Genomic DNA, 22,248 nt, shown 5'->3' with positions numbered 1-22,248 from the left:
CCCAATTGGAAGAGAAATGGCAGAGTGGACAAGAGAAATTGAAGAACCTAAACGAACATCAGTGTATCGTCCATGGGGCCTAAAACCCTAAATATCAAAAGCTTGACTCGTGGAAGTGATTTCCGTAAATTGCGTTGGCATGCGGACGTGGCAGGCTGTACAGAATTACTGATGTGGCAGACTTTAGAATGTCTGTAAATTGCACTACTGGTGCTGACGTGGCAGGTTGTATGGATTTCTGTGTTTTGTGTTGTTGGCCGCTGGGCGCTTTCACGCAATGCTTTTGAGAGCAATTGCTTTCGGGTGCAGTGCTTTTGAACCTGATGCTTTTGGGCAACCCTTGTATTGTTTGTAGGAGCCCTTGCGACCTCATTCTATAGAGCATTTGGATGCAGAGTCTGAGAGCAGATGTCATAAGACGGGCACCACGTGCCAATAGAAAAGAACAGACTGAACAGACTTTTAGAACTTCAATAACATTTGAACTGAAAGAAAGAGAGCACACGTGACATGGAGTGTTGGAATCCACCCGAGAGAGTATTGGCTCCAAACCTTGGCACCCCTTTCGGCATTTCTTTATATTACTTGAACTTAGTACAGTGCCGGTACTCGCGCTCTGCACCTTCTCACCGAAGCGTGCCAAAGACTGAGCCCTTTGTACATATTAAATGGCCCTTGGCCTCAAAAGCAGTTACGTGAAAAGCAGTAAACTCAAAAGCATCTGGTCCAAAAGCGATGCACCCAAAAAGGTGCTAGCGCGTTTTACGAAAATCCGTACATGCTGCCACGTCAGCACAGTAGGCGTAAATTGCAGAATTCCGTACTGTTTGCCACGTCAACAAAGTCGGTGCAAATTGTAGAATTTTGTATTGTTTGTTCAACTTTCACAACATCAGCTTTTACGCGTGTGCACGCCCATCTTTATTCTTTATGTCACTTGGGCCCCATCGAACGGGGTCCCATAAGTTGGCGGGAACCTTTTTTTAAAAATAGGCCACTTGGCAAGACTTTGTAAGTCGGTAAAACTTCTCCTGTTGCTTCAGCTTCTTCACTTAGGGTTTAGGCCTTTGAGCCGAGATCTGCAGGTTGGCTCTGTTCTTCTGTGGCTTGACACGTTAGCAGTTTGTGACATCCCCTCTTCTTGAAAGAAAGTAATTGTCCGCGATTACAACATATCTGCAAAACAACTCAAGTTAGCGTAAAAATTTCTGAGGGTCATTTCGACAGACAATCGGTTTTCTCATTCCAAATCAGAGCTCTTGATTTTTTGGGTCGTTGGCTTTCCAAAAGAATCTCATCCAATAAAGAATCTCATTCTAGATAGGAACTCTTAATATCCTGGGTCGCTGACTTCCCATAAGTATCTCATCCAATAAGGAATATTTAGTGGTTGCCACATCACAATGCAACACAAATGCTCACATACGCATGTTACAAGACACAACGAACAACGCCGTTGAGCACTCCCCTGAGACAAACGGTCTGCGGTATGAAGCTACTCAACGACTACTGTCACAAACCGGTGACGTGGCTGGCCTTACAATGGGCATCAGAGCATACACACAAACACTTCTCGGTTGGCAGAAACCCGGAGTAGTGATGACGTGGCATTTCCAGATTTCGCGCCGCAAATCCTTGATCATCGGAGTCCGAACTATCTAAAGACGAGTCCTCTGTAGAACTGTCAGAAACTGGGCGAAACTTAGGCTTCTTTGCCTTGTTCCCTTTTCGAAGCTTTGCTTTTTGCTTCGCTTTTTCCCTTTCTTGTCTTCTTTGCTCGAGTCAGAAGAGCTAGAAGAACTGTCAGAAGAAGAAGAAGAAGAAGAAGAAGAATTGGATACTCCTTCAAATTTGACATGCTTTTTTTGCTTTCTTGTCGGGGCAAAAACAGATTGACGACCCAAATAACCCGGGAAGTCAGTTCCTTTCTTCTGCTTTTTGTAGTGCTTTTTGGCTTTGTTGGTTGTGTCAAAAAGCTGGGTAATCCGTGTATCAACCACCTCTTCTAATTCTTGCTTTGTAAACATCGTGGGAGTAGGAGGTTTCTTGAGTGCCGGCTTGAGGGGTGGTTGTGTGGCCTTCCGCCGTTGAGAGTGCACTTCGTTTCGAAGGATGTCTGGGTTAAAATTTTTGCAAATTTGGGATCCTTCGCAATGTTGATCATCATCTTTGTCGCATCCTCAACCAATTTCGACGCTTCATCTCTTCAATCTTCGTCTGAGTAGGCCGGGGCGGGCCATATTCCTCGTGAGAATCTTCTTCGTGATCTCTTCGCGCATTCCTTGATGCAGAGGAAGTGGACTGTTCTCTGTTGGAATCCATAAGTGTCGCGAGAAAAGGATCGGATTTCCCTGCAGGAGAGAAATCGGCCGTGCTCTGATACCACTGTAACAAACTTGGACACTCCAAGGCAAAATTCTACCGTGACACAACAGAGATTCACTTCAAAACGGTTCACAATTCACAATTCATTTGACACGGCCTGGTGGAGTTTCGTGCCTAGAGATATTGGCCCCAAAGACTCGCGCCCCTTTTGGTATTTCTTTTTGTATTAATCTGCAACTCAAAGTACAAGGAGTGGGGGAGGGGTCTCACTCGCAGACTCTGCGTCCAGATGCTCTGAGAAGTGGGAGCACAAGCCACTTATTTATTCATTACAAGGGATGCCAAAAGCAAAGCCCCAAAAGCTGCCATATTTTAAAATAAAGCATCTTATCAAAAGCTCTCTCTCTCTCTCTCTCTCTCTCTCTCTCTCTCTCTCTCTCTCTCTCTCTCTCTCTCTCTCATGCTTTGTGTAAAAATTGCGTAGCCAAAAGCTCCCTTGTCCGTACGCTTTTGCCACGTTAGCAGTCCGTACAAACGTCGCTTTTTCCGCTGCAATTCGCGACGTGTTTTTCGGGGGTCCGTACATTGCTGCCATGTTAGCTCTACAATGCGTTTTTCGGGTCTTGCCATGTTGTGTGTGTACTGCTGGCCATGCCACGTCACCGGTTTGTGACAGCCTGTCCATGGTGAAGCCATGCGTCTGAAACCATGATGTCATCTGTGCATACTAACATGAAGTGTCCCCCTGAAGAGCTAACTGTTTGGAAGACTCAAGGGCGAGTCTAGCATAGGTATCCCACAAGGTGTGCAGAAAGGAGACTGATCTGGTCAAGCGCCTCAATCTCCATAGGAGGGGCAGCGAGCTCTGTTCGAATGATAGCGTAGGGTACGGAGACCTTGGCTCTGATTAGTTGAGAGATCATAGATACCAAGGGCCTCTCCATACGTCTCCAACCATATTGGCTATAGAAGGTCCCATATCTGCACCCCATACAACATAGCTGAGGCTATTAAAGTATCAAAGAGCCATAGCTTTGTGCGAGGTTCCTGGAACTGAACCTGCGAACACATCCTCTCCAAGCCTCCCAAGGTTGCATAAGCTCTAGTCAGTCTAGTCTTTGCTGCTCTCCCCAAAGAAAACCTCGGCCCAGTGAAGACAACCCCAAGGTAAGTGTATACAATCTCTTGACCATATGTGAAAATCGGTGCTGATCTCCCGATCCACTGTGATGTGGTGTTAAAGACCATAACCTTGGTTTTACCAAGGTTTACAGACAATCCACTATCCTCTGCAAAACTGTGTAATGCATCCAATCGTCTCTGCATACCCTTTGGTGAGTCAGAGATCAACACAATATTATGAGCATATAACAACAATGGGATCCACATCCTTGCCAGCTGTGCACCTCTATCACCCTCTCTGTCAATGTAATCAGACACCTCATCAACATACATACCAAATAGAGAGGGAGACAATGGGCAACCCCGTTTCACCCCAATGGTGGAGTGAACTAAATCAGATTTCCCCTTCAGGGTGCGTACATGTCCCATCACTGATCCGTATAGAGCCATAATCTCCCAAATCAACACAATGGGCACCCCCATCTCCTGCAGTCTGCGCATCAATCGAGCTGTCGGTACCATGTCAAATGCTTTATGGAAATCCACAAAGCTACAATAAATCCGTCTCCCATGTGACCTTCCCTCCTCAATGATGGCTCTGAATGTCAGAATATGATAAAGAGTGGAGAAACCCCTCTTGAAACCGGCCTGGCCCTTTGCCCGTACACCCTCACCCTCTATCCAATTAATCAACTGCTGCTCAAGAATGGATGCCGTGCCAATGTGTGCCCAACCATAATAGTGCGGTAATTCCTAGGCCTTGTAGGGTCACCTGCCTTGAAGATAGGCACAATAGTAGACAACCTTCAAGTCTCAGGTAACCCCTCACACATGGCATGATTGAATAACACTGCAAGGACCTCTACCAGTATATCTCTAGCATGTATAAAGTGCTGTGCTACTAGACTATCATGATCATATGCCCTGCTGGTCCTCTTCCTGTCAATGGCTCTCTTTACCATCTCAGTGGTAAAGAAGGTGCTGGTAGGTGGGCATGGTTCTATAGGATCTGGAAGGGGGTCCTGTCTAAGAACCGTATATAATGATGTCGCGTACTGGCCCCACACATCAGGAGAAGTAATCACTAGGGGAGGAGAGTGCTCATGAAAGAATCGCCATGCCTCTCCTGAGTCTCTACTCAAGAACAATTGATACAAGTCTCACTCCATCTGGGCCAAGTAAGCTCGTTTCTTCCGTCGCACAAGGCATTGGGAAGCAATCCGAGATTGTTTGTAAGCGATGACTCGTAAAAGAAGATCTCTTTGGAGCTGGGCTCTCATCTCTGTGCACTCCTGATCATACCAACTATTCTGGGGCATCCCAGAATGTCCCTTTCGACCCAGCTGAGTGTGTGGGTATGCCTTTGATGCTGCACCATGCAGTGTCTCAGTAAGTAAAGCGATGCACTCCTCCACGGAGAGGCCATGACCAACTGTGGATAGACGACTGTATAGACCGAGTCACTCTCTGGTGTAAATGTATAACAGGTATGTGCCGTGCCCTTGATGTTCGGGTTGTACTATACTAAAATGAAACAAATAATGTCAAAAGAGCATGATCCATTGCTACGCCCACTTGTCTGGCTCCCACTATGAAATCTTGAATACAGGGAATAAAGCTCGGTTGTGCCATAACATAGTCCACTGTACTGGCCTCGTGTCTATGTGGAAAGCATGTGAAATCAGTTGCTCCAAGAAACCCCTGTAAGCCATTAAGTATGGCTAACCCATGTGTGGTTGTCATCTCCGTGAGGTATCTCGCATACTCCGTTTGCTCTCTGTCATGTGAGCATCTATCAAGTCCCAAGTCACCCACATCCAACTCTCTAAGCATCTCATCTGAAGTGTCGTAGAAGACTGTTTGAGAGTTTCCCGTTCGGGTATTGAAGTCCCCTAGGAGGATGATATCGCCATCCCTAGAAAACTCCCATTTATCATCATCCAGTATAGAGAAAGGCGATTATCCTCTGGGTGCAGCATATATTGACGTACTAGGGGGGAAGTAACATATGGAAATGTATAGAAATTGGCCTGTGTCAGCACTCAACCTCACCCACATGTATCTAGCATGATCATCTCTCTGTACAATATGTAGTAGTGGCTGTAACTCCTCCCTAAATAGCAGTGCTAATCCTCCTGAACCTCTACGCCCATGCTCAGATCTCGCGACTGTCGTATGTGCTGTCTCCCATGTGTATCCCACCACATGTGGCATAAGTTGTCCAGGGGCTTGATGAGTGTCTGAGAAGAAACAATGTCCCTGTCTCTGAAACTGTCCTCAAAGGCACCAACGTCCAACCTGATAGATCCATTACAATTCCAAGTATCCATCTTTAGTGTGGTCCCATAGGTCTCACACCGTCATGTAGAGTGCCTCTCTACAATCACCACCCGACCGTCTCTGTAAAAGGCTGTCTTTCCCTTCTCCCTTGCCGCCGTAATCTTTGGCATTACCTCTCTCATATGCTCAAGCTGCGAGAGAGTGAGATCATCACTGAGGAAAATACATGTCTTCTTGAGAGTAGGCCTCTTTTTCAAGAATTTCTTCTTCTCTAACAAGGAGGGGAAGCGTAGTATGAGAGCTCTCTCTTTTGAAGATTCTCCCGGGCCATCAGTCTTCTTGCCCACTCTCCATGCCTTTGTGTGTGAGGGCTTGTCCACCCCCATCATGGATGTGAGGATTGTGACCTCTTTTTCCACATTATTTATGTCCTTGAGACTGGTTACCCTCACATGTAGAGCCATCATCCTCCTCCTTTGTTCCTCCTAGAGGGATAGTTCTTGAACTTCACCAAATAGCGTCTTGCAACCTGTCCTTTAACTTTTCTGTCCTTATGTGCCAAAACTTGCTTAGGTACCAAGATCTCATCAAGTTCCTCAACTTCCGGCTGATCCTCATCTTCTGGCACATTACCCACGAAGGGTCTTAGAAGACTCACATGGAACACATTATGAATCTTCCACGCATCAGGCAATTTCAGCCTGTAAGCCACATCGTTGATCTTGTCAAGCATTTGAAAAGGCCCATAGTAACGCATGCTGAGCTTAGGAAAGAGCAGTTCCTTGCCCTTCATCTTCTTTAACCTTGCCTTTTCGAACCTTAAGAGAACCCAATCACCAGGTGATAGCAGCAATTCATGACGGTGACGATCAGTAGCCTTTTTCTGCTTTTTTGCTTGAGTCTTCTCCAAGGCAACTCTAATTTTCTTATACATTTCATCCATGTTCTCAACATATTGATCTGCCTCAAAGATCTTTTCTTTTGTATGCAAAATGGGAGGAAGAGCATGAATTGTCAGAGTCACCAAATGTATTGCAGCTTTGCCTTGAAGCCTTTGGGTTACAACCTACTTATGCCCCAACCCAACGTGTGCAAAGGAGGGGTAATGATAGGGCTAGCACATCAAATGTACATATGGGTTCCACGTAATAGATGGAAATGACAAAAGTACAAAGGTCTCATTAAGTCATTTGTATCTGTGTGTTACGACCTTTCTTGCGGATACATGCAGTGATAAAAGAGTGCTAACAACACAAGATCATCAGTGGCGTGTATTTATGGTATGCAATCAAGGACGTTTGCGATTTCAAGAGGGGGGTATGTCACGAGCACGTGGCAACTGTTAACTATGTCACGAGGACGTGGCAATTGCTAACTTTAGTTGTTGGTTTCTTTCCAATGATTTTTGTTTTATTTTTGAGATCCTCTTTTTGAAGTTGCAAATGGTCGGACATTGTATGGCCAATGTGAATGGTAGTTTCACCCGCGGACGGGAAGTTGGCCGGCACTGGAATGCGTATAGTAAGAGGATGTCTAGGCTCAGTTCAAGATCGTGTAGGTCCCTGCATCGCACTTAGCAAGTTGGTAGATACTAGGAAGTGAACTTGATAAAGGCATAAAGTCGAGGTGGGATCTCCAAAGGAAAATACCCGACAGTTGGGCCACATTGCATTTTTGGATGCGGTCCCAATGGGGATAGATGGTCAGAAGACCAGTGGGGGGCCCAATGGAAGTATCTCCTAAAAATTAGGGAACTGCTATTTTGGGCCATGAAATGTGTTTGCGTCATTACCTTCGGAATGACAAGGGGAACATTTTAGAACTCTGCCGTGAAGTCAACTGGGCAGCCAATCGGGAGATTTTTCGGCGGCAACCTTGAAACGGGAAAATGCTTGTAATCGCGCCAAGTGGCACATTTCTGTGCACTTTCCTCTTGCAGAAAAATGGGCACTGAATTTTGTAGTTGGGAGGGAGGGCTCATTTGTGAAACTTGTCACAGGTTAAGAGCTATGGAGTGCTTCCTTTCCTCTCTATGTACAGTGTGGTGCTAGGAGTGATGATCTGCACACTACACACTGCTCTCTCTCCCCCCTACGTGCGGTTATGTGATGCCCCACAAGAGGACTCTTCATTTGACTGATGTACAGTTGTGTGGTTTCATGCTTTTGTTTTGAGGCAAGAGCCTCCTTGAGCAAGAACAGGGGTAGCTAATTGCTACTCCAAAGCAGACACCGGTGAGGGTCATAACCTCACCGTACAGGTGCGAATTCAGCGCTGGTTATGCGCTGTATTTTGACTGTTTTTCAGCCTCACGGACGCTAGAACCCTTGGGAATAGTGCCGTACTACTAGAGGGCCGTTCGGGGACTGTTTAGGGCTGAAAACAGGGCAAAAACCAGTAAATACAGCGAGCTGAATTTACTGTTTTTGGGCAGAAATCAGAGGGTTTATGCAAGTAGAAGTGAGTTCTAGCAAGGGAATTGGTTTTGCGCAAGTTTTGGGGTTGTTATGTTGCTGAAATTTGGCCAAAACAGGTGGTATCTAGCTGGATACAACTAAAGAATTCCCAAGACTCTACTTTGTAATTTACCCTCTCAAAGTAAAAAGAAATATAGAAAGGGGCGCCAAGTTTGGGGCCTACAGGTTGTTGGCGTCTGCTCGGAGCATTCTAGCTTCCAAGCTGTGTGTGTGCTTAAGTGTTAATTCCCTTCGCAGGCTTCCTTTGCACGTTCTCTCTGTGTGTGTCTAAAGTAAAGAATTTCGGGTGAAAGCCAAAGCCTACCGCCCCATGGGCCGGTTTCAGGGTCATGTTAATAAGAGTGGGTGTACAATGAGCTTCCTTACCTTTCCCTTTGTTGGCGACCTCAATCAATTTTTCGGCCTCCTCTACTTTCTTTTGTGTTGCGGAGATGACTGCGGCTCATGACTTCTTCTCCTCATCTACCTTGATAACCCGTATTTCTTTTCTCATGGTATTCAATTCTTCCATCATGGATGGCTGAATTTCGCCTTCGAGCCGCCCACTTTTTGCTGCAAGAAGTTCACCTTGGAGAGTTCTCCCGACAAACAACCCTCCTGACTTCCTCGGTCCGAATGGGCTGTTTATGGCACTTTATGCATGCATTTCTCATTGAAGATGACATCATTGCTGCGTATAACCTTTCTCATTGCAGGATCCCATAACCTATACCCCATTTCACCATCCTCACCGTATCCTAGGAAAATACATTTACAAGACTTGGGGTCAAACTTGGTGCGTAGTTCACTCCGGATGTGAACATAAGCCTCGCAATCAAACACTCTCAAATGTGCATATGAGGGTGGCTTGCCGGACCACACCTCCTCGGGCACTCTTCCACCCAAAGTCTTACTCGGTGACCTGTTAATCAAGTGAACGGCTGTACTAACAGCCTCTGCCCAAAAACTATGGGGTAACGCAACATGTAACAGCATACAACGGACTTTCTCTTGGATAGTCCTATTCAGTCTTTCTGCAACTCCATTTTGGGAAGGGTTAAAAGGAGCCGTGAGCTCTCTTTTAATGCCCTTAACGTCACAAAAGTCCTTGAAGGCTTTTGACACATATTCTCCCTCATCATCCGAGCGCAAAGACCTGAGTTTCTTACCAGTTCGGTTCTTAACATATGCAAGAAACTTCTTAAATGTATCCAATACATCACTCTTTAAGCGAATTTTATATACCCACACCTTGCGGGTCGCATCATCAATGAAAGAAACAAAATATTTCTTTCCTCCTAACGATAACTGCGGCATTTCACATACATCAGAATGTACTAAGTCTAACTGTAAAGACTTGGAAGAAAGAACCCCTTTATGCGGTGTTTGAGCGTGCCTGCAAAAAATACAATGTTCACAATGTGAAAAATTAGCAAACTTCAAACACGGCAAATAACCACAATGAGAAAGAGTTTCCATTCCCTTTTTACTCATGTGTCCCAACCGGCGATGCCACAAAGAAAGACTCGGCTGCTCGGTTTCGGCGACAACATGGTCACAAGCACTAGAAACATACAAAGGATACGAAGTGTCACTCTTGGAACCTTTAGCAACAATATTGACACCCTTGCATATTTTCCATTTGCTATCACCAAAGGTGGTGTGATAGCCAGCATCATCCAATGCACCAGTGCTAATGAGACTCTTTTTTAACTGTGGCACATGTCGTACATTTTGCAACACAAAAGTCATACCATTTGCAAAAGACAAATGCACATTGCCAATGCCTTGTATATCGCATGCAAAGTCATCACCCAAATGCACTTTACCATGATTGCCACCCCTGTAATCAGAGAACCATTCTCTGTGTGGAGTTACATGAAAAGAAGCACCTGAGTCAAGTATCCACATGTGCATATGCTCATCAGAGTCCAAGACTTGAGTTTTTGCATCCAAAGAAGATGCATTAAGCACATCATTGCTACTCTCACTGTCATAATTAGAGGCAACATTCGCCTCTTCAATCACAACTAAGCTCTTTTTGGCTTTCCCAGTGTCTTTTGCATCGGCATCTGCCTCTTTGTTCTTCAATTTCTTCCACGCATAACATTCCCGTTTATAGTGGCCCTTTTTGCCACAATGATGGCACTCCACATCCTTTTTATTACGGGACATGCTACGCCCTTTGCCTTTCCCATCATTCTTCTCCCTTTGCTGGGATCTGCCCCTCTTATGTAATGCATTAGAAGCAGTCACCGAAGCATTGTTCTTCCTGTTCATCTCTTCCATAAGAAGAGAACTCTCTACATCCGTGTAAGACAATGTAGTGTTGGTACTGCTCAAAGCTGTCTGGAAAGTGTCACAAAGTGATGACGTGTCTGCCCAAGAGCCGAAACCCTAACTGCTACTGAAAGCCCTAATTCTCAAACCCTAAAATCTGCCAAAAAACCTAAAACAGCAAAAACCCTAACACTAACCCTAACCCTAACCCTAACCCTAGGGCAGCAGGGCAAATCCCGGAAAATGCGGAGATGTGATGATGTGGCACCGTACGGCTGGAATCCACTTTTTCCGACGCCAATCACAGAGATTTCTGCAAATTGCATGGCTGATGCTTTTTTTCTACGCAAACTGAAAAAGAGAGAGAGAGAAGAAACTCTTTTGCTTTATTTTTGAAGTTGAAGAGAGCTTGTGAGAGAGAAAAGAACCTCTGCTTTATTTTAAGCTTTTGGGGCTTTGCTTTTGGCATCCCTTGTAAATTAAATATGTGAGTTGGGCTCCGACTCTGCAGAGCATCTGAGAGTGAGATCTAACACTCTTGTACTTTGAACTAATTAATACAAAAAGAAATACCGAAAGGGGCGCTGGTCTTTGGGGCCAATATCTCTAGGCACGGAACTCCGCTGGGCCAGTGCAAATCTATTGTGAACTGTGAACTGTTTTGAAGTGGTTACTTGGTGCTGTCGTGATTGATTCTTGACCTGGAGTGTCCAAGTTGGCTACAGTGGTATCAGAGCACGGCCGATTTCTCTTCTACGGGAAATCCGCTCCCAATTTTTTTTCCGCGGCACGTATGGCTTCGCGCAAGGATCAGTCGACTCTCTCTGCATCCGGAGATGCGGATAGGGATCACAACGAAGATTCTGGCAGAGAGTATGGCTTGCCTCCGCCTACTGAGGCAGAGCAACGAGAGATGAAGCGTCGTCAATTGATCGGCGATGTAACAAAGATGATGCTCAGTTTTGCGAAGGACCCAAAATTGGCAAAATATATAAGCGAGACTGCTTTTCAGGAAGTGCACGAGCAGTGGTAGAAAACCACAACAACACCCCCAAAACCCGCTCTCAAGAAACCTTCTGCTCACAAGACATATTTAGAGAAGGAATTAGAAGAGGTGGTTGATGCACGGATTGCTCAGCTTTTTGACGCGCAGAACAAAGCGAAAAAGCACGGCAAAAAGCAGAAGAAGGCACTGACTTCCCGGGTTATTTGGGTCGTCAGTCGACATTTGATAAGGCAGAGAAACAGAAGAAGCGTGTTCGATTTCAAAGAGTACCCAGTTCTTCTTCTTCTTCTTCTTCTTCTTCTTCTTCTTCTGACAGTTCCTCTAGCTCTTCAGATTCGAGCGAAGAAAACAGAAAAGGCAAAAAGCGAAGCAAGAAACAACGCTTCGGAAAGGGCAAGAAAAAGGCAAAGAAGTCTCAATCTCGCCGAGTGAGTGAAAGTTCTTCAAAGGACTTGTCTACAGACAGTTCGGACTCTGATGACGGCAATTTGAGAGAGACTTCTTTTGGTTGAGACTCAAAAAGGATGTGGAAGAGTTTGTGCATAGTTGCTTAGAATGCCAGAAGGTCAAGTTTGACAGGCATAAAGCACAGGGATTGTTACAGCCTTTACCCATACCCACCTGTCCCTGGGAAAGTATTGCAATGGATTTCATTTTTGATCTCCGGAGAACATAGAGTGGTCACGATGGTATCTGGACTGTTATTGACAGATTTAGCAAGCAGGCTCATTTCATTCCAGTGAAGAAAACAGTTTTAGCAAGCAGTCAAACCGGATCACTTAGCGAGACTATTTGTGGCCCAGATCTTCAGATTACATGGCATGCCTGAGACGATTGTCTCCGAAAGGGACCCCAGATTTACGAGTTTGTTTTGGAAGGCAATTTGGGAGAACATTGGCACGCGGTTGCAGTTCTTGTCATCGTTCTACCCGCAGACAGACGGGCAATCTGAGATTTCCAATTCAGTGGTTTTAGATTTATTGATCTTATATCTTGGATCATAAGACTCAATGGGAAAAGTATCTACGCTTGGTGGAATTTGCCTACAATAACACGATACACTCTTCGACGAGGAAGGCGCCATTTGACATTGTTGAAGGTGCTGCGAAGGTTTTATCCTCCTTAGCATGAAAGATAAGATTTTTGAAGCGGATGAATTTAGGCGAGACTTAGATACGGCTTTTGCCAAGGTTCGCAAGACTTTGCAGAAATCTCAAGAACGACAGAAAAAGGTAGCGGATCGCCATCGTCGCGACTTGAAATTGAAGGAGGATGATTGGGTGCTCTTACGTTTTGAGAAGGCACGCCTGAGAAAGAAAAAAGGAAAGAAGAGGCTTTTTTGAAAGCTTAGTATGCGATACTACGGACCTTTCCAGACCTCTGAAAAGATAAATGATGTCTCCTTCCGGCTGAAACTGCCTGATACTTGGAGGATTCACAATGCATTTTCATGTGAGTCTCTTGAAACCTTTTAAAGGTGACGTGCTTGATGAGCAACATGAAGTGGAAGAAAACGAGTAGATTCTTGTTTCTGAATAGATTTAGGCACATAAGGATACGAAGAATAAAGGTAAAGTCCGAAGGCGGTTCTTGGTTAAATTCAAGAACTACCTTGCATTGGATGCGAAGTGGATGGAGCTAGCAGATACTCCTCAGATTATGAAACTTTACCTCGAAGCTTTTGGTTTAGCATAGTCTACTCCAAATGGAACCCAGAATTCAGCTTGGCCGGAGATCTAGTGCAGTGGGATGCATAAGAGGAGAGTTACTCCGCTCCTTTGTCAACAGATGCCTTGATTTGATTCGAGAGTCACTGATGTCTCTTTGAGCTTCAGGGATACTGAAAGCTGACAGTATACTGCTGTATGAGTTTATGAAATGGAATTCCTGAGTATGATACTGATTTGTTCTTGACTTGTTTTTAAGTGTAGGAACTGATAGACGAAATGGCTGCAGCATTTTGGTCCGATTGATCTCGAATAGACATGGTTGCAATAGGGGTTAGTCAATCGGATATCGATGAGGTCCCATTTGGATCTAGATGCGATTGCTAGCTACATTGCCGATAAATCATGGTCTAAGATCCGATTGAATGTTGAATGTCATGTGATGTCGTGTGATGTCGTGTGATGTGACTGTCGATTGGTACATGTGCTAGATGTGTGTTCCTAGTACGTAGGTACTAACAGTCAGTGTCTACTAAGACGATTTATGGCCTCTGTCTGTTTTGCAAGTGTAATCGAAGGCGATTACAATGCTTTCAAGAGGGGGGTATGTCACAAAGTGATGGCGTGTGCCCGAGAGCCGAAACCCTAACTATTGCTGAAAACCCTAATTCTGGAAACCCTAGAATCTGCAACCCTAAAACAACAGAAATCCTAACCCTAACCCTAGGGCAGCAAGGCTGAGTCGCGGAAAATGCAGAGATGTGATGACGTGGCACTGTACGGCTGAAATCCGCTTTTTACGGCGCCAATCACGGAGATTTTCGCAAATTGGGTGGCTGATGCTTTTTATCTACGCAAATTGGAAAAGAGAGAGAGAGAGAGAAGAACTCTTTTGCTTTATTTTTGAAGTTAAAGAGAGCTTGTGAGAGAGAAAAGAATCTCTGCTTTATTTTAAGCTTTTGGGGCTCTGCTTTTGGCATCCCTTGTAAATTAAATATGTGAGTTGGGCTCCCACTCTGCAGAGCATCTGGATGCAGAGTCTGAGAGTGAGACCCAACCACTCTTGTACTTTGAACTGATTAATATAAAAAGAAATACCGAAAGGGGCGCCGCCGGTCTTTGGGGCCAATATCTCTAGGCACGGAACTCCGCTGGGCGAATGCAAAACTATTGTGAACTGTGAACTGTTTTGAAGTGGTTATTTGGTGCCGTCGTGATTGATTCTTGACTTGGATTGTCCAAGTCGGTTACAAAAAGTAACCCAACTTTCAGTGAATGTGCATAGGAGAAAAGTAGCTTTGAACTCCTCATCAATCTCAAATTTCAAGTTTGTCAGCTGGCTGAAAATTGAGTTGAAGTCATTGAGGTGTACTGACATTTGCTTACCCTCCTTCATGCGGAGATCCATAAGCTTCTTAAGCCAGTAAACTTTACTAGCTGCACTCTGCTGTGCATAGAGATCCTCTAATCTCTTCCACATGCCCCGGCCCCCATGCAGTGTCGTCATTCTCTACATTGAAAAGCAAACTGTCAGACACAGAAAGCATAATGGTGGAGCGAGCCAACTCATCCACCTCTTCCCATTCCTCACGTGTCATGTTTTCAGGCTTCTGATCCTCTGTCTTGATGGGCTTTGCCTGTTTCTTTTGCAACATCACATTGTAGCGTTGCTTCTTCCAAATGGCATAGTTATGCGCACCTCAAGCTTCTTGATGTGCAGCAAATTGCCACTTTCATTGCCAGAAGCCATTGCAACAAAGACGATGCAAACGCACTTGTTTCTCAAGGCTAAACACGTCGAGATGGGTGTAAAATCAGCTAATAAACCCTGCTGTCCTGAAAATTCAGAACTTCAAAACCCCTCTGAATTCGCCCAAATTGGCGTACATTCACTACGAAAACCTTGCAAAATGTGTCCACAAGGTGAAATACATTAAATCAGCCTTGAACTTCGCTGAAATTGACCTAAATTCAGACCTGTAATTCACTGTTTTGCTGAAATTTCAGACCTTTCGGCCTAAATCACCTGTGAATCTGACCTGTAAGCAACCTGTTTCACCTGTAAAGCTAATATTTTGACTTTGGGAGGTCAAAACACCTTAAATTCAGCAAAATCCCTCTGCTTTGCGCTGAATCTGAAACCCTAACTGTCAACTTTGACGAATGGGCACTCTTCTTCGCGACAAGATGAGTCCTCCGCGATAGAACTTGAGCGCAAACGATGGGGAAGCTGAAACGCAGCAGAGAAAAGAGTTTTCAGCTATCATGTCGCGAGAGAAGGTTGCAGCCCGGGCTCTGATACCAGTGGTTGGGGAAGGAGCAGGTGCTCAAGGTGTTGCAAGAGGGGGCGATGGAAGGAGGAGAGAGAGAGAGAGGAGGAAGGAGCGTAGGAAGAAGAGCACACACACACACACACACACACACAGAGAGAGAGAGAGAGAGAGAGAGAGAGAGAGAGAGAGAGAGAGAGAGAGAGAGAGAGAGAGAGAGAGAGAGAGAGAGAGAGAGAGAGAGAGAGTTAGTTCTGCTCACGATTGTGTATTTGGGCTTATTCTTTGTTTTCATTAAAAGAATGAGTGAGTCAGTGACCTAGAGGGTGTTCACACCCGTCGGGCCGGCCATAAGGCACTTAGCCTTTATTTCTTACACGTCATCAACGTAAAACGTGGGCGTTTGTACAGTTGCCACGTTAGCATGTCCGCACAATTTGCGGGATTACTGTAGAATCCTGTCACGTCATCATATGTTGGGCAGCTTTTGTGAGAGTGGGTCTTGCATTATTTTATTATGGGCCCCATCAGACGGGAACCCCATAAGTTGGTGTAGACTTTTGCTACTGCTTCTTTTAGGCCCCTCGGCCCGGATCTGCAGGTTGGTTCTGTTCTTCAGTGGCTTGACACGTCAGCTGTTTGTGACAATCCCCCCCCCCCCCCCCCCCCCCCTCTCACGTTTCACTGCACCCTCTGCGGCGCTTTAACATACCGCAGAAGGGAGAGGCCGGTCACAAATAGTGGGTAGTAGCCTCCTAATAGGTTATTGGATTATGAGACACCAGAGGAGCCTGGATCCTCCGTTAGTTACAGGAAATGGGCATTTTCAGGTATCCGTTCCCCGTTCCCATTCCATGTTTCAGACGCGAGTATTTGTAACAGAGAATGGCATTTCATGTCCGTTGCCGTTCCCTGTTCCTCGTTCTGATTCCCTATTTTGGGTAAGTATGTATAATAATATTATAGCACCACCCAGTGGATGCCTTGCACTTTGAGGTTGTACTATCCGCTATTCCTTCAGAGGTATCTGGAGGATGTCCATGCAATGGCCAGCAACCACGTATTATTGAGCTGCTTTTCTCCATGAGTGTCTCTAACGCATTGTTTTTTTTTTTCCAAAAGAGAAAATCTTTCTATTAAAATCACCTCAAGGGCACAGACCCCAAGGTAGAATTACATCAGAATAATACAGAGAGAACACCATAAATGGTATCACCAAAAGATAAAATCCTAGGGCATTCTAAGATACAAGATTGCCTCAAATCAAGGCTAGATATGGGGGTTAAGTCTTGAAGACCTCCTAGGCGTCTTCAAAGACTCAGCAGACTTCTTAGCACTTTCTACCAAAGAGGGAAAATGCCATTCATAAGCTGAATTTATGCCTTCGGAACTGCTGCTGATATCCAAATCACTGCCCTGTGGATCAACTGGCGGATCGTGAGGAGCTGGTGAAGAAGTAGTATCCGAGGAGAGGGGAGAAACGTTTTCTCTTCTTCTATACACAAGCTTTGGAGCCTCTGTCCTCCTAGCTCGTCATCTTCTTTTCTTCCCTTCCTTCCTCCTAGCTTTCTCTGCTTCACTTCTTCTCCTTACCAAGTGATCTTCCAATCCCCCATTCGCATGAAGTGCCTCTTGTTTTGAAGCTTGCTGCCTTTGATCAGGAGAAATCCTGCGTCGAGTACAATCTGCAGCAACATGGCCTTTTCTACCACAAACAAAGCAGCGACCAAGAAGACCAATGAAGAAAACCCTCTGTAAAATTTCTCCCCCATGAATGGTCAGGAGCGAAATAAATTGTGGAGGGTTCTTCGCCAAGGATGGGAAGAGCACCATCCTTTTTGGAGATTGTGCGATCCTCATCATCAGGAATCACAGCATCTCCAACCACAAAACCCATACATCTCCCAATTTCATTAACATGCGGAGCAAATTCTGGAAGAAGTCCTGGGAATCTAGCTGTAACTGCAGTTACACCTACAAGTCCATTTAGATCCATTCCCTGTGTCCATCTGGCAAGAAAGCCTATGGCAAATGAAAGTCCACAGGGCCCTGTGCTAAGACCTCCATGGCTTGGCTTTCAGACTCAAACTGCACCCTGAAGAAGCCTCTCCCGAGAGGGGAGACATTCACAATCTTAAAATTGACGTGAAGAAGCGAAGCTTGAAAGTAGTCCTTCAATAGCCTTGCTGAGCATAGACTTCCCACCACTTTACAGGCCAAAGAGGAAGACTCCAAGCTTACGGTAGATTCGTGAATGGCGCGCAAGGTGTCAGAAGAAAGATGAATACTTATTGCAGAAGCGGGTCGGAGGGCCTCATAAGGGTCTCCTGAAAAGGTTCCTCGAAGAGGAACGTCCGCCCTTGTAGCATCCATGATCCATCTCCTTCCCAACATAGCTCTCCATATCAATCCTTGTGTAGCTCTATGTGTGTGTGTGTGTGTGTGGGGGGGGGGGGGGTGGAAGATATGCGACTAGGAGGGGAGGGCAAGGGGAAGGAGGCGAGCAGATAGGGAGGGACGAGGTAGGGATGGGAGACGAGCTGGGAGAGAGGGGGGGGGGCAGCAGGCAGGGTAGGCGAGCAGGTAGGGAGGGCCAAGGTAGGGGGGGGCGAGCTGGGAGGATGAGGCGAGGGAGCAGGTGGGGATGGGGCGATGGCGGCTACAGGATATCAGCGCGCTTCTCTAATGCATTGTTTTTGCTTGAGAAACATTTCAAAACAGTTAAAATACATATATAAGTATGAGTGGTTGATGCTGGAAACCCTGTTTATTAGGTAAATATCCTGTAAGTGTTTGCAGGTTTCTATTTTGCTTTTGTACTTTGCAGGTGGCTATTCTAGTATCCTGCATTTTTTTAACAGTTTGAATGTCTGACTCAGGTACTGTGTAGCTGTTTCTCACCCACTGCTGCCTGTAAAAATGATTACTTCATTTCCTGCTTCTGAAGGGTGAGGCTGGTGATCAGTTTGTATTTGCAGCACCAGTTGGTATTTTTTATGGGCCGGCCTTCATTTTGTTGTTTCTCATCTTCGTGCTCCATGCAGGTCAAATCCACTACAAAATGTTGAAAAATCTTTTCTGGTCACTCGCAGTGATCAGGAAATGTTGATGAAACCACAATATGATATTCAGGTTGATGTCATTGCCTCCTGTGCTTAGTGATATTCAGGTTGCCTTGTAGATCACTTTGAAGATTTCTGATATCTCATCTGTCTTGTCACAGGTTTGGAGCTTGCTGCTTGATGATAAGGTAGCATTTCGAATGCATTGGCCATTACATTCAGAATTGCGTATAAATGGTATGGCTGGAATTATTTTTGGGTCAAACTCACTTTTATGGTTCGTTCACTCCATCATTTCTCATTCTGTTGTGACTAGGATACCCCATACGTGCAACCAATAGACCAACTCATCAGTCTCTTGGAATCAATGGCCGTGATGATGGTGTTGGGGTGGGTTTCAATGTTCATGAACTCATCTACCATGACGACTCGATTTGTGCTAACAGTCGTACTCAATTGCTTGCAGATTTCAGATTTAGTCAGAGAAGGGAGCAACAGTATTTCCATGTCGGCAGATGATGGAAAGCCATTCTGTATTGGAGTCCGGATAATTCAGCGCCTGAGTGTAGAGCAGGTTCAGCTTTCTTGTTATCTCTCTTTGTATAAATTACCTTTGCTGACAAATATGGCCATCGAACAAAATGTTCGTTTGGATAGAGTGCTCAAACTGATATCTGCCAGGGGATATATGTGCAAGCAAGACAGATATCTTGATTCTGGACAATGTGTTTTCAGGCAGTACCTTAAGTGTGGTTCCCTTACCAACAGAATGAATGGTAGTGTAGTTAAAGGAAATTCAAACCGACGAGGTTTTCAGATATGCCTGCACTCGTTGATGCATGTCATTAGTGCTATTTCTTACTGTTGGAGACAGTTATCATGACTTTTTTTTTTGGTGGGGTGGGGGGGGGGGGGGGGGGGGGGGGGGGGGGGGGTGGGAGAGTTGACACGATTCTCTGGGTTCAATGCTCATCCGTTGTATACATGATGGTATTGAAGATTTTTCATTTGAGTACCGCGTGCGGGACCTTATCAGAACTTCATAAATGTTCTTAGCCAGACACCTGTTACTTGGATGTATGTGGTTTTTTGGTGGCCAGATCTGAAATGACTTGTATTGATTTTCCCGTGAATGTCTTCTATCCAATTGTGCAAACTGAATTAGACTCTGCTGGTTGACAGGTACTAAGCCGTATACCAGGTGAAGTTGATGGTGAATCCTTTGATACGGCTCTGGCTCGTGTCCGACGCTGCATTGGTGGTGGCAATGGTCAAATAGATAATGGGAATGACAGTGACAGTGATCTTGAAGTGATCTCGGAGTGTGTATTTGTCAACCTTCGTTGCCCAGTAAGCATGAGATTATCTTGTGTTGCCTCTGTACCTCTTTCTTAGTAGGTTTGAAAGAGTCTTCTGGTTATCTATGTTGCAAAGACTAGTCTACTAATGTTCATGTCTGTTTCATCAGATGAGTGGATCTAGAATGAAAATGGCTGGGAGGTTTAAACACTGTGTACATATGGGCTGTTTTGATTTACATACATTTGTTGAACTTAATCAACGAACACGCAAGGTATTTTTGGACTTCTGATTTAAATGCTTGATTGATTGCTTCAAGTTTGTATATTGCATTCGAGCTGATATTTCATAGCCCTTCTATGATTTGCTTGAGTTCAGTGGCAATGCCCAATATGCCTGACAAACTACTCGCTGGATGAACTGATTATCGATCCTTTTCTAACTCGAATAGTGAAAGCAGTATGTTGGCATATTACTGATTTGGTCTATTAATTTTACGGGTTGTCTGTGAAATTAGGATGCTAATTTAAAGTTGCAACAGATGAAAAGCTATGGCGAAGATGTTGTTGAAGTGGAGATGAAACCTGATGGACATTGGAGACCAAAAGTAGAAGGTGATACTAGACTCCAAGAAGCTTGGCGGTCTCCGGAGGGTATGTTGATTGCACCTCCCACAAGTAATCGACTGGAGTTGAAACCTGTAAAGATAGAAGAGGGACTTCCATTTGACAAGGTCCCTCTGAAGATCGGCATAAAAAGGACCAGGGATGGTACCTGGCAAGTTAAACAGACAAATGGGGGTTTAGGCTTACCCAAAAATGGTAATGGTGTTAATGATCAGCATCTAATGTTTTCAAGTGCAGAATTCTCTCGTAGTAGCAGTATGACGGCAAACACTACAGAGGCTTTCAGTGCGAGGCATGAACGTGATGGAATCATCCATATGAATAGAACAGCTGATGCTGAAGTGAACTCGGTTCCTACTGAAGCACCAGTAAACTTGCATCAACCAGTTGGTTCTGCTACTGCTGATTCAGAATCCAGAAGGAACGAGGAAGTAATAATTCTTAGTGATACTGAAGAAGAGAATGTAGGAGAATGTAATCTAGGAGAGGACATTGTTAAATCAGTAATGCTACCGGCTGCTATTGGAGTCCAAAATAGGGAACCAATGGAAGAGAGAGAATTGGATGCGGATATAACATTCTTGGATGTGGAGCCCTTGCAGGAATGTACTGTTGATTTTTTCGAAAGTAATAGAGGAGATTCTATTCCTCAAGATTCCTGGTTATCTCAAGTTCAGGATCCCCCTTTTGAATTGATGGGTTCTGCACCAGTCTTAAACAGAAAAGGTTTCGGTCACCAGCGTCCACGCTCACATTTAACACAAACAGGTCGAAAACCATCTCGAGGATCTGGCCATGATCAACACAGACGAAATGGCATGCCAGACTCAAGGGCACTAGGCTACGAGAGGACTGGTCATTATCAAGAAAAGATGGTGGAGACTGCCAGGGAGTCGGTCAGTACAGATCAATCATTACATCTTTTTTTACCCCCTCAGCCTGCAAAAGCTCTAGTTCAGCGTAGGGTTAATGACCCAAATCCAGCATCAGAAGACGGTTTACAAGATGGATGGTTTTCCTTAAGCTTGGGCAGTAGTGAAAGGATGGCTGAAAGTCGCCCAACTGGAAGGGCTTCGCCTTTCAGCAGCGAAGAGGCTTCACAGGAAAGGTTTGATCATGTTGCTGATCAAGGTAAGTGCCCCACAAAAAAGACCACAGTTTTGATCAGAATCAATTTTGTATTGTGGTACTGAAACATTTCTCTGCAGCATCAGGCCTTCTTAATCTTAATAGTCAAGGAACATCGGCACGTCTTGACAGTTCATTTACTCATAGAAGAACCCCTGGTGTTGCTATTCATCGTTCTTCTCATCGTCCACGGAGTTACTTTCGAGTGGATTCTGATTCTGACCGATGAAGAAGCTGGTCTAGTGGCATGTTTGATGGCTACAAACCTTTCCTTGAAAGGTGCTTGTTTCATAGCTATTCACTTCTGGTGATGTTCACACATGCACTGGAATAATAATTAACAACTCTTCCTCTTGATGACAGGTGCTTGCTCTGTACGAGAATTTTACTGTGTAAACGGAGGCCACCTTCGAAAGGTGGAGGAATCATTGTGTAAACTATTAGGTGGATTGACAAAGCCACATAAAGCAGTACATGAGCTGTGTCATCGGCGTATTTATGTTTCTTCCATAGGTGGGCAAGGTGGAAAGCTGGGGGGTGGGGGAAACCATCAACTGGTCTCACCTGCTTGTAAAAAAATTAAGCAGCTTTTTGAGGGTTGCACAGCTTTTTGGAGCCAAATTGGAGAGCTTCCTTCAACTGATGTAAACACTACGTTTTGGAAAAAGATGTTCTTTGTTACATCTTTTGAAGACTTCTCTTCAGAGTATCTTTGCTATGGGATGCT

General features: G+C 45.0%; 1 protein-coding gene across 2 annotated transcripts in view; it reads left to right on the top strand.

Annotated features, from left to right (window-relative positions):
- The window catches only part of LOC147461945 (E3 SUMO-protein ligase SIZ2-like), a 50,575-nt gene extending 28,551 nt beyond the window's left edge, over positions 1–22,024 (top strand). The window contains exons 7-17 of one of the 2 annotated variants that reach the window (XM_086509408.1): positions 18,286–18,354; positions 18,451–18,538; positions 18,630–18,705; positions 18,785–18,858; positions 18,935–19,042; positions 19,651–19,818; positions 19,937–20,041; positions 20,146–20,226; positions 20,309–21,524; positions 21,608–21,800; positions 21,885–22,024. In XM_086509408.1, coding sequence (XP_086365534.1) covers positions 18,286–18,354; positions 18,451–18,538; positions 18,630–18,705; positions 18,785–18,858; positions 18,935–19,042; positions 19,651–19,818; positions 19,937–20,041; positions 20,146–20,226; positions 20,309–21,524; positions 21,608–21,750 — 2,128 coding nt within the window. In that variant the 3' untranslated portion in view covers positions 21,751–21,800; positions 21,885–22,024. Of the gene's footprint in view, positions 1–18,285; positions 18,355–18,450; positions 18,539–18,629; positions 18,706–18,784; positions 18,859–18,934; positions 19,043–19,650; positions 19,819–19,936; positions 20,042–20,145; positions 20,227–20,308; positions 21,525–21,601; positions 21,801–21,884 lie in introns of both variants that reach the window. The other variant, XM_086509407.1, reaches the window with a different exon arrangement.
- Positions 22,025–22,248: the final 224 nt, after the last annotated feature.

This window comes from Adiantum capillus-veneris, chromosome 3, assembly GCF_014529385.1.
Source record: "Adiantum capillus-veneris isolate H3 chromosome 3, ASM1452938v2, whole genome shotgun sequence".
NCBI lineage: Eukaryota > Viridiplantae > Streptophyta > Polypodiopsida > Polypodiales > Pteridaceae > Adiantum > Adiantum capillus-veneris.
The sequence above is the reverse complement of the archived record's forward strand: the minus strand, read 5'-3'. Positions and strand labels throughout refer to the sequence as shown.